General features: G+C 43.1%; 1 protein-coding gene across 1 annotated transcript; it reads left to right on the forward strand.

The window, feature by feature from the left end:
- The first annotated feature begins 1,257 nt into the window (after positions 1–1,257).
- Positions 1,258–8,141, forward strand: LOC133345004 (gamma-crystallin N-like). Its single transcript, XM_061555345.1, has 4 exons — positions 1,258–1,357; positions 5,010–5,258; positions 6,320–6,468; positions 7,279–8,141. Exons 1-4 carry the CDS (start codon positions 1,337–1,339, stop codon positions 7,415–7,417), a joined length of 558 nt encoding a protein of 185 aa, XP_061411329.1. The 5' UTR covers positions 1,258–1,336; the 3' UTR covers positions 7,418–8,141.
- The last annotated feature ends 3,740 nt before the right edge of the window (positions 8,142–11,881 follow it).

The raw sequence follows: 11,881 nt of genomic DNA on the forward strand, positions 1-11,881 counted from the left end.
AATACGAAGTTTTAACACTCAGTGACTCTTTTGAAGGAGCTTCACTGGCTCCCAATGCATGAGCATCAAGTTCAAAGTCGCAGCACTTGCTTTTACAGCAAAGACATCCGGTCAACCAACCTATCTGAGCGATGTCATCCGCCCATACGTACCATCACGAAACCTACACTCATCTTGTATGGATCTGCTGTGTGTGAAATCTACTTGACTTCGAGCAGCAGAGTTTTGTCATCTGCAACCCCGGTGGTCTGGAACAGTCTGCCAAATGAAGTCTGGTTAGCATTGACAATCGGTGCTTTTAAGAATGGACACAACTTGTATGGTCTCTTCCGTTTAATTTTGATATTTTCTCTGTGCCATCCACGCTTCTATCTCAGCGTTTTGCTCAATATGGTGTGCATTACAAATCTTGGATTGATATTTCCCAGTGCATTCCAATGTAGGACCCTCTTAAAATAGTCCTGAGACTTGGTGATGCCTTCCTAGCTAAATAATTGGCATTCTATTTACTATTATACGTATGAGATCCTGCTTGAAATGGGTCTCTTTCCCATGTCAGTGCTGTTGCCCGCATAGGACGCCCTACTTGCCCGGGTTTGAGTTTCCACTTTGCTGAATGGAATTACCTAATTCTAAAATATGTAACGATGTAACCATGACTAAGAATTGTTCTCATGTTTGCAAGAGGTTTTCATAGGTCACACTTTGCAATCGCTGGCCATAATGCTCCTTTCGTACATATAATGATACAGAGGGTGTGGCTGGTGACCACGTTACACACTTGCGATACTCTGTCAACTCAATTATGTAACAATTTGGAGTGATCAACCCCAATACATAGGTATATAAACAACCATCTCGGTTACCAAGACATAAAAGACATCCACGATTTTTCACCTCTAATTAGCATGGTTGCCTATGTTTCTTGCGAAATAAGCTCAACATACATCTTTTAGGTGATTGCCACCAATAAACATTCACATACTTGTTTTTATTTACACCACTGTATAGGCCAGGCAGGGTGAGTTCGGTGGCACTTATTTCACTGTGACTTGTCTGCCATTACAATACGGTAATTCACCCCTACCATTGTCAAAGGTGGCATCGCACACTCGCGCCCCAAATTGAATGCAAACTGCATGCGTGCAGACGCTTCCAGAATGTGTATGAACAGCTCTTTTTTGCTTTGTGTCGGCTGAAATCGTCGTTTCATCAGTTTTCTTAGGTGAGTGAAAGCGATGAGTGCATGTGTCCCGTGGCTTTGCTGCCTATAAATCCCACAATAACCACACTGGCACGGCTCATTCCGGACGGCGTCACCTCCACCATCTCAGCCATGTCGATGACAACGGGAAAGGTGCGTCCCATTAATGTATCTTATGTACGTGTATGAGTGTGGTATAATATTAACTGATAACAAATGTAACGCCGTAACATGGAAAGCCCCACGGCAAGGGTGTTATTAATGCAGCTTGTGAACAACACGATTGTAAAGCGAAACATTGGCCAGGTTTCAATGTGTTTTTGTTAAAGCATTTCAATCGCTTTTCTTTGCAGATTCGAGAGAAGTTCGTCATTAATCAAATGATCAGTACGTTTGATAATCACAGCAATCTTATAGCGCAAGAGTATCATGCAATCGCTGTTTTTATGGCCATATTCTGTAGTTGATTTTTTTTACATTTCAAATTAAACACTTGGTTGCAAATATCTGTGTAAATTCATGAACGTTTATAGTTGTGTAAAAATTACAGATGCTTTTTAAAACGGGTTAAATTAAATACCTTGAAGGTGAGGCATGGAATCACCATACAGGTAAACATTAACACAAGGTTTACATTATATTGTTACTGTAAAGGGATTGTGTGAGAGTTCATAAAATATAACTACAGTATGCAAAGATACCATTATTCAAATATCTTCAGAAGATATACAAATTTGTAACATTTGTTATACAACATGACACATTTGAATGTTGCTACCAAGTCACGAATTAAAGTGCTTGATTTTCTGGCATACAAAATTGTGTTTTGCAACGATTCTACGAGAAGACATCGGTGTGAAACGTTATTTCCAAAGTCTTACTCTTGTATACATTGGGTGAATTTAATTCAGAAGTAGGTGTGGTATGACAATGGTAAGCGTCTACGAGAGTTTACAGCGAGAACAGTTTTCAGCATAACGATTACAATGGTTTTCTCTTCAAAATAATTATCTAGAAAATGGACCTGGTGATGCCCCAATTGTGAAACTCTTCTTCTATAAACAAAAGGGATGCGTAGCAATAGGCTCTCCTTTATCCCCTGTGATAGCGAATTTGTAGATGGAAGATTTTGAAACAAAAGCAATAGCTTTAAGCACACTCAAACCATCTGCTTGGTTTAGATATGTGGATGACACATTGGTGGTCTGGCCACACGGCAAAGATACACTGAACGCATTTCGAAATCATCTCAACTCGCAAAATGCATCCATCCAGTTCACCATGGAAGTGGAAGCTGACATAACGCTACCATTTCTGGATATTCTGCTTGGACGGGGTCGAAATGGTAAAATAACACTGTTTACCGAACGAAAACGCATAATGACGCCTATCTGAATGCAGTCAAACCATCACCCCACGCAGAAATCTGCTCTTATCAAGACGCTCATTCATCGAGCTGAGAAAGTGTCAGATGGTGACAGTCTGAGAAGTGAAATTCAATATGTCAAAGAAGTGCTGCAAATGAACGGTCATGATGATACAAAAATCAACAGGGCATTGAATGCCAAAACCAAATCAAATAACAAGTGCATTGAAACTGCCCAAGTAATTAAAACGATCAAAATACTGTACATTGCGGGAGTAACTGATAAACTAGTCATATGTTTGGAAAAATTCGAGTCAGATTTGGCACGGTACATAAAATACAGAAATTAATATCAGGTACAAAAGATGTATTACCGAAGCTATCAACAGAAGGTGTGTACAGGATTACAGTGAGGGGAAAAAGTATTTGATCCCCTGCTGATTTTGTACGTTTGCCTACTGACAAAGAAATTATCAGTATATCATTTTAACGGTAGGTTTATTTGAACAGTGAGAGACAGAATAACAACAACAAAATCCAGAAAACGCATGTCAAAAATGTTATAAATTGATTTGCATTTTAATGAGGGAAATAAGTATTTGACCCCCTCTCAATCAAACATATTTCCCGCTCCCAGGTGTATTTTATACAGGTAACGAGCTGAGATTAGGAGCACACTCTTAAAGGGAGTGCTCCTAATATCAGCTTGTTACCTGTATAAAAGACACCTGTTCACAGAAGAAATCAATCATATTCCAAACTCTCCACCATGGCCAAGACCAAAGAGCTCTCCAAGGATGTTCGGGACAAGATTGTAGACCTACACAAGGTTGGAATGGGCTACAAGACCATCGCCAAGCAGCTTGGTGAGAAGGTGACAATAGTTGGTGCGATTATTCGCAAATGGAAGAAACACAAAAGAACTATCAATCTCCCTCGGCCTGGTGCTCCATGCAAGATCTCACCTCGTGGAGTTGCAATCATCATGAGAACGGTGAGGAATCAGCCCAGAACTACACGGGAGGATCTTGTCAATGATCTCAAGGCAGCTGGGACCATAGTCACCAAGAAAACAGTTGGTAACACACTACGCCGTGAAGGACTGAAATCCTGCAGCGCCCGCAAGGTCCCCCTGCTCAAGAAAGCACATATACATGCCCGTCTGAAGTTTGCCAATGAACATCTGAATGATTCAGAGGACAACTGGGTGAAAGTGTTGTGGTCAGATGAGACCAAAATGGAGCTCTTTGGCATAAACTCAACTCGCCGTGTTTGGAGGAGGAATGCTGCCTATGACCCCAATAACACCATCCCCACCGTCAAACATGGAGGTGGAAACATTATGCGTTGGGGGTGTTTTTCTGCTAAGGGGACAGGACAACTTCACCGCATCAAAGGGACGATGGACAGGGCCATGTACCGTCAAATATTGGGTGAGAACCTCCTGAGTGAAGATGTCATAGAAAGCAATGGGAGCACGAAATCAGAAACAAGTAAACCCGTAAAAACAAAGTTTTTCACTATAAATCCTTTATATGCGTGGCATCGGGGCGGCTAGAGTCCTCTCGTCCTCTGGCTTGAGATGGCTGCCACCTATGGGTCAGATGATTGTCTGGCAGCATTAAACAATTGGTAATTAAATACTTAAAAAAATTTCCCTAAACAGTGTAAAATTTTGGAAAAATGTTTTCACGAAAATGCCTTGTCACGCACAACGAGTCTGTGTGCAAAATGTCAGCTCGATTGGATCACGGGAAGTGGGTTAAAAAACGACCGAAAGATTTGCACGGTCCTAAGCAAGCACGCGAACTTAATATAAAGGATTTAAAAAGGTTGATGATTTGCCATTCGCATATAATACCCCATGGGCAGAAGTAAATAATCAAAACACATGAGAGAGATAACTATCTTAATTTGGTAGACTAATTCTATGCAGATCTCTCGTAAACAAAACATTCATCCCATCAATAACTGTTTCTCAGATAAAGATGTTGGAGTTCCAAATGTCACACGCTTGATTACCTAGGAAAGCCTGAGTCTCAATGCTCTCTTTAAGGAATGTCCTATCAATTACCTCAATAGGGGGCTGACGAGTGTTATGGTTTTCAATTAATCAGTTTGCAGAATTATTGTTCAACCACTATTCGCTCCCGTAACTACATTTCCCTTCCATCAAGAGCAGCTTGCCACCACGACGGGGATTCACAGCACACATCAGGCTGACAGCTATTTCGTTCATTATTTATATTTAGTGACTTGCTTGTCATTTTCTCTATTCTTCACTCCTATCGTTCTTTTGTAGTTTTACTGTTGTAACTTGCTGACCCGCCCAATACTGGACATCTGCGAGAAAGAGCTTCATAGCCCATCGGATTTCCTCCAATCTCGAAAAAAAAAGAAAAAAATTCTCATTCCGAATTCGATGTCGCGTGTTTGCAGATCATCTTTTTCGAGGGTGAGAATTTCCAGGGATTGCGCCTGGAGGCGTCGGGGGAGGTGGAGAGCTTCTTGGAGCGCAGGTTCCCCGGCTGCGTTGGCTCGGCCCGCGTGGAGAGCGGCGCTTGGCTGTGCTTCGAGCATGCGCACCTTCAAGGGCAGCAGCTGGTGCTGGAGCACGGCGAGTACGCGCACCTGCGCAGCTGGGGCGACCGCTGCGAGGAGATGGGCTCGTGTCGGCCCGTGCGCATGGTACGTCTCGGCTTGCGCCAGGGGCCGGCGCTCTCAATTGCCAGCAAGGAGCCACCACCCACCCACCCATTGTGCTGCGTCGCGCACCGCACATCATTCGCACTGGGTTATCAGAATTATAATCTTTATACTGGAGGAATCCGATGAGCTATAGAGCTCATTTTCACACGTGCTAACACGCCTGGGTGGATTATCATAAATGTGAACACTCATTACGTAGCTGATAACACCTAAACACATTCCTGCGGAGGGAGCTGGTAGGAACGTTGGGTTGCTCGGTCAATGGCCAGGGTCAACGGCAGCGTGGTGTATTCCGCAAATATGGCCGACTGTGAGGGCGGGCACAAGCCGGCGTGAGTAGGTTAAACGTTGAGTTTTATAAGAGCACCACGGGGTGACCAGCCCCTCCCCACCCCACCCAGCCCCCACCCAGCCCCACCCTCCCCACCCTTCTCTCTCCACCCAGCCCCACCCTCCCATTTTTTGATGCACGACGGACGGACGGACACAATAATCTCTTGTGGGCTGGTGTAACCAGGAGGTTCCTACCAGTAATATATGTACTATATAGGACCGCAGAGCTTGGACAATTGTCGGCGCCGCCTCATCGCAAGGCTGCCTTCCAGATTGTCTGTGGGTCCTCCTCGCCGCCTCTGAGTTGTTTTCTCTCTCTCGCTCTACAAGTTGACATAATTCTTATTAATTAATATATACACATACGTGAGTTTATATCGCCAACAAAATTACATTGAGTGCCATCAACCCTACTTTCGAACACGTGATTTCTGGCAGCATTCGTTTCACCAGCCAACGGTGGGGTTTTCCTGCTTTAACAAACAAAAACATTTGCTGGTATCATTGGCCCACACTCATTGATTGACTTTATTTCATCACCTTATGTCATTACGTTCTCGCAACACATTTGCTCGCATCACTTTATTTCTCTCTCTTGATATAGTCGTGTAGCGTTCCATATGCCATTCGCGGACAGCCAACATAGCGGATAGCACGTTCCCGAATAACGAGGGGAAGGAATACTGTATTGTTTATTTTCTGTGCAGTTTGGGGAGAACTTCTCCATTGAGCTGTTCGAGGGAGCGGATTTGACGGGGCAGTGTGTGGAGCTGAACGAGGACTGCCCCCTGTTGGTGCAGGTCCCCACGTGGGGCCGCCGCGCCGTGGCCTCGATCCGCGTGCGAGGAGACGGAGCGTGAGTCGTGCCCCCCACCACACCCGCGAGCCCCCCACATTCCCATGCTTAGAACGGGAGCACGCGTTCAGAGCCCGCACACCACCAACTGAAAGCATGACAACACTCGGGATTTAGTTTTATGAGCTAAAACTGGCCACATAAATAGGAATGTGGCATCTTCACCGCTGGTTCTCGATCACTAACGTGAGTTAGTCCTTGCCCATGAGGACTGACTTATTGTTTATGCTCCATTGTACATCGCCTCTGTCACGATCGTGCATGGCTATGCTGATCTCCTTCTCATGTCGCTCGATTTTCCTCCACGTGCCCTCCATGCCAGCCTCCAAGACCTCTTGTCCACAACGATGTTGAACATTGTCAATGAAAAATAAAATTGTTGGTTTGCAGTTTTAATTCAGTTATCTGTAATGTTAAAGGAAATGTCTTGCCATTGTTTTTTTAATCCTTTTGCCCACATATCAACAGATAATAATAAGGGAAATATGTGGATGCGACTGGCCTAACCCCACAGATTAAAACAAAAAAATAATAGGGCTAAATTGACAAATGTTATAAATGGGTTATGTGGTAAGTTTGGATTAATTTGTCAGTCTCTCCCATGCTGAGCGACACAGAGCACTTATTTAGCCATTGCAAACCCACCGACCGGCTGGAAGTTTTTCTCTTGATCGTCTTCTTCCACAGCACAGCCTCGGTGTGTGGCGCGCGCGTAGCCTGAGCTTGCTTGCCTTGTGACACATTTATTGACGACACTTCGGCAGCATCGAGTGCAACTGACGATAATCCCCGTGTATTGTTTTCCGGCAGTTGGGTGCTGTATGATGACAGTAACTACCGCGGCAGGCAGTACCTGCTGGAGCGGGGCGTGTACCGCTGCCCAGCTGCATGGAAAGCCTCCAGCGGGACGGTGCTCTCCCTGCGACGCGTCAACAACTACCTCTCGTAGCACACACGGATGCCCTCTGGCCATAAAGGCTCTTTTACAAACACTTAGGATAACTGCAAGTACATGGCATAAGTATCTAACCTTCCACGACCTGGCCCAGGATGGTTGATTGGATGTGATGTCTGGTGGCCCAGTTTATTGTGGTGGCGAGACAGACCTTATCCCAAGCACAAATGAGGTCACGGATATATTCACAGTACTGCATATATAACCATTTCAAGTTATCTCTGTTGGTCATTTCCATAACAGAGGTGCCTGGGTGACTCACAATGCTATGCCTACGTCATAATAGAGCCAGCACCGCATTTCAGCTTCCCACCCCGTATAAAACTGTTCTAAAATGTGTTACCAAGTTGATAGTATCACGTGGTCATCAGTGATTGCCACAAAAAACTCATTATAATTATTATAATTTGATTGTACTTCATTTCCTCTGGCCCATCACTGGAAGTAAACGATAAACATATGTGAGATAACAGCTGAGGCATACCACTCATCACCATCCCATTAACATAATCTGGTGATCAGACTTGTGTACAGTCACAACTGTTTCAATGTGCTTCTTCTATGCTGATTCCCTGTGACCTGCAGCTTCCCCGCTTGCAGTTTATGGGACATTAACTTTGTAGCTTAAAGGAACACAATTGGGATATATCAGAATTAATACTAAAAAAGCCTCTACATGCATACATTGTTATAACAATTAATAGCTACAATGTGATTTAGCAGCAATACCTGGTCAAGAAATATAGTAACACATTATTTCTGGAAGAGAGCTGTTATCTTAATTCTACAATGATAACCTCGCAAATAAGACTGTAATCTCCACGATGCGCTGTATACATCATACCAATGTTTTACATGCACACTTTCCCTAATGTTATTTTTTTCACTGTAAATTTGAGTCTGTTGCACGGGTTCTTAAGATCAAGCTCTCGGTTACTTATTGTAATTAAGTGGGAAATGTGGTGGACAGATTTACTTGGGTAAAATCCCATGAGACTCATTTGGTAAATTAGAGCACATTCCAACATTTACTTTTATATTTTCACAATCTATGGCACACACACTGATCATAGGTTGCTTGGCCTATAATTCCTTTAAGCCATTTTCCATCAATTTATCATCGGGCAAAAAATATGCACAGTGAACAATGGTCTAACATTTCGTTTTCTTTTAAATACCTATCATTGTGTGCTTTGTATAGCATTTCAAAAACTTGGAAATGTCTTCATATTACAATTCACACAAGCAGTGGTTACGCAATTGCCACACATCCTCATGCCGTGTGCCGCATCAAGGTCAAATGCAAGCACACGTGACCGGACGAGTCCATCCATGCTCTTCAGCGAGAGCTCGCGGCTGTCACGTCACGTGACCGACAGGTGTGCTCCCTCACTCGTGTCGAACTCAACGATGCAGAATGACACTCAGGTCACCGAGTCGTTTTAACGCCTACAACTGGTTTTATTTTCCTACTTCTAATTACATCATCAGTATTACAATAAAAAATGTACTTGAGATGAACTGAACAGTGTATGAGGTTTGGTTTTAAATGATGTCGTGAAATGCTATTGATGTTTGGGTTAGAGTTCCATACACACCAACGACTTACACAAACTTTATTTAATGCTTAAAAACAGGGGTGAACATCTCTTTTTGCAAGATAAATTGTCTTCCTGCACAAATTAGTGTGGCACGGTGCCCATATCTGTTCGTAGTCATGGGCCACAATTAGTCAATGAGCCCAGACTAGATATTTCATGTTGGTTTCACCTGATGTATGAATTTTGAACTTTTGCACCGTACGTAGCCAACCGCACTAATCGAAAGTTCTGTTTGCAAGATCGCTCATATTCCTATGCTTTCCTCATAGTCTGTTTCAGTTTCATTTGTTTGGTATAGCCCTGTGAGCCATTCGGCTCTTGAATCGGGTGCAACCGCAACAAACAAAAAAAACATGAACAAGAAAACATCTTAAAGTGACTATGCGCAAGTGGGATGCAAGTCAAACAACAACCACAAGACAACTTAGATTAAAGACATCAGTCTAACTCCGTACTACAACAAACAAACATGGCCAAACCAAAACACTTTTCGAAATCACCAAAATAAAGCCATAAAAGCAATGTAACAGTGATCATAGGAACTGTGACCGAAATTTCACAATAAACAACATGTACCACCAAACCCTGTAGCCATAGCTGGCTGCATGAGTCACTCCACAACAGCAGGAGCATCAGTAGGAGTATAAAAACATGTTCAATGCACCTTTGAAGATCAGCACACTAAATCAAAACACAAGATCATACTTTGCAGCGGTCATCCAGAGCGAAACATTTGATTTTTAGGCCACTGAATAGCAATGGCAGCTAGGGGTGTACAACTCCTCTAGAGCAGTTGTGAGTGAGATCTCATAGGTAGTGATTCAAGTTGCAGTTTATTGGCAATAGCATTCCAGACCCTGGGGGCATCAATAGCAAAGGCCCTTCCTCCAGTATTTTTACAGCAATAAGGAATGTGAAGCTGGTAAATGAGCGAAGACCTTAGGTCACATTGTTTTTCGAAACAGAGAGGAGATCCAGCAGGTAGTCTGCAGATTTTTTTTTGTAAGTACATCGTGAATAAATACGATCTGATGCACAAGCCGTCGAACATTAAGAGATGTTAATTTTGACCCAATGAGAGATCACAGTGGTGAGTCCTATATGGGCAGTTCAATGCAAATCTTAAAGCCGAGTGATAAATTAAGCTTCTTCAGTACAGTACTGGGGGCTGATTTATATACAATGTCACAGTAATCAAGTAGAGGCAGTATGGTAGCTTTTATAAATTCCAAACGGAACATAGGGGGGAAGCAGTGCTTGTGTCGATACAGAAAACTATATTTTTTGTCTTTTTACCAATATAATCAATGTGATCTTCAAAATTCAGTTTTGAATCCAGGATGACCCCAAAATACTGAGAGATCTTGACTTGCTCTATTTGATAATTATTTCAGGAATGTAATTGGGGAAAAATAACTTCCTGCTTTAGTCCTGGTAAGAAGCATAGCACCTTGGTTTTGGAGGTATTCAGGGCTAGTTTAAGAGCAACTAGCTGATGTTGTAGTTTGTTGAAATCATCCTGGAGCTTAGCAATCACGTCATCCGGAGAGCGGCCAGCAGTAATCAGTATCGTGTCATCTGCAAAAAGATTTACCCTGGAATGATCCAGGTCAGTGCCCAAGTCATTGACATAAAGAGAGAACAAGAGGAGGCCGAGGATGGAACCCTGTGGAACCCCTTTTGTTATCTTAGCACTATTTGACCTCCAACCATCTGTGAATACAGTTTGTGTGCGAGAAAATAGGTAATTTTTTAACCATTCTACTACGTGTTTGGAGAAACCGAGGCAACTTAGTTTACTAAGCAGGGTGTTGTGGTCGACTGTATCAAAGGCTTTGGACAAGTCAAGAAAAAGACTGGCGCAGTACTGCTTATTATCAAGGCTACTGTAAATGTGATTCAGAGTCTAATGCAGCAGATGTGGTGCTTTATTTTTTTCGGAACCCTGATTGTTGAGATGTAATAGATTGTTGTCCGACAGGAAACTGTAATTTGGTAGTTCAATAATTTTTCTAAAATGTTCATAAACGGGGACAAAATTGAGATAGGTCGGTAGTTATTTGGATCATTTTTAGGGCCCCCTTTGTGAAGTGGATGAACAAAGGAATGTTTCCATTCTAGAGGTACTGATGCTTCTTTGATGGACAGGTTGAAAATATGGGCTATAGGTTTGTATATTAGGTGACCAACAGTTAGCAGAGCATAGTCGGGCATACTAATGTTTGGACAGGGGTGTAGGAATTTGCATGAGCAGGGGTGACTCCCAATACATTATCAAAAAGGTTACCAGCTTCAGAAAAATGAAGGTTAAAATTGTCAACAATTTTTTTGGGCTAACTTGGAACCTCCTTACCCCAACCACCTCTGCTGTCACTTCCCTATTCAAGTCCAAGCTCAATACCTAATGTTTTCCTCTTTCTATGACTGACTGCCTTTGTCTACAAAGCATAAATGCACACTGTTGCTGTGATGCCTCTTGAGATGTGATCACATGTGTAATGTAGCCCTCAGAGACACCGTCTTGTTCAGTTATATATATATATTTATTATGAATGAAGTCCGCCGACTCACTGATAATTTAACGGGTACAGCTGGGTAACTTCTGTGACGATCTACGAGACGCTCCCTATGTAGTTGGCTGACTACATAGGAGCAGACGCGTAGCAGTCACGGAGACAATATTTAACTCGAGCCTTCCAAAACTATAAAGTGGCCGATCCAAGATGATGAAGACGACCCGCTCTAAGACAACGACGACGGTTCTTGATTCCCCCACAGCAGCCCAGAGTCCTGCTCCACTTTTATCCCACTCCCGGACCCGCCCACGCCCCTTTTCCCCAAAATCTCTCTCACCTCA

This window comes from Lethenteron reissneri, chromosome 21, assembly GCF_015708825.2.
Source record: "Lethenteron reissneri isolate LAM-NWPU_2019-01 chromosome 21, ASM1570882v1, whole genome shotgun sequence".
NCBI classification, from domain to species: domain Eukaryota; kingdom Metazoa; phylum Chordata; class Hyperoartia; order Petromyzontiformes; family Petromyzontidae; genus Lethenteron; species Lethenteron reissneri.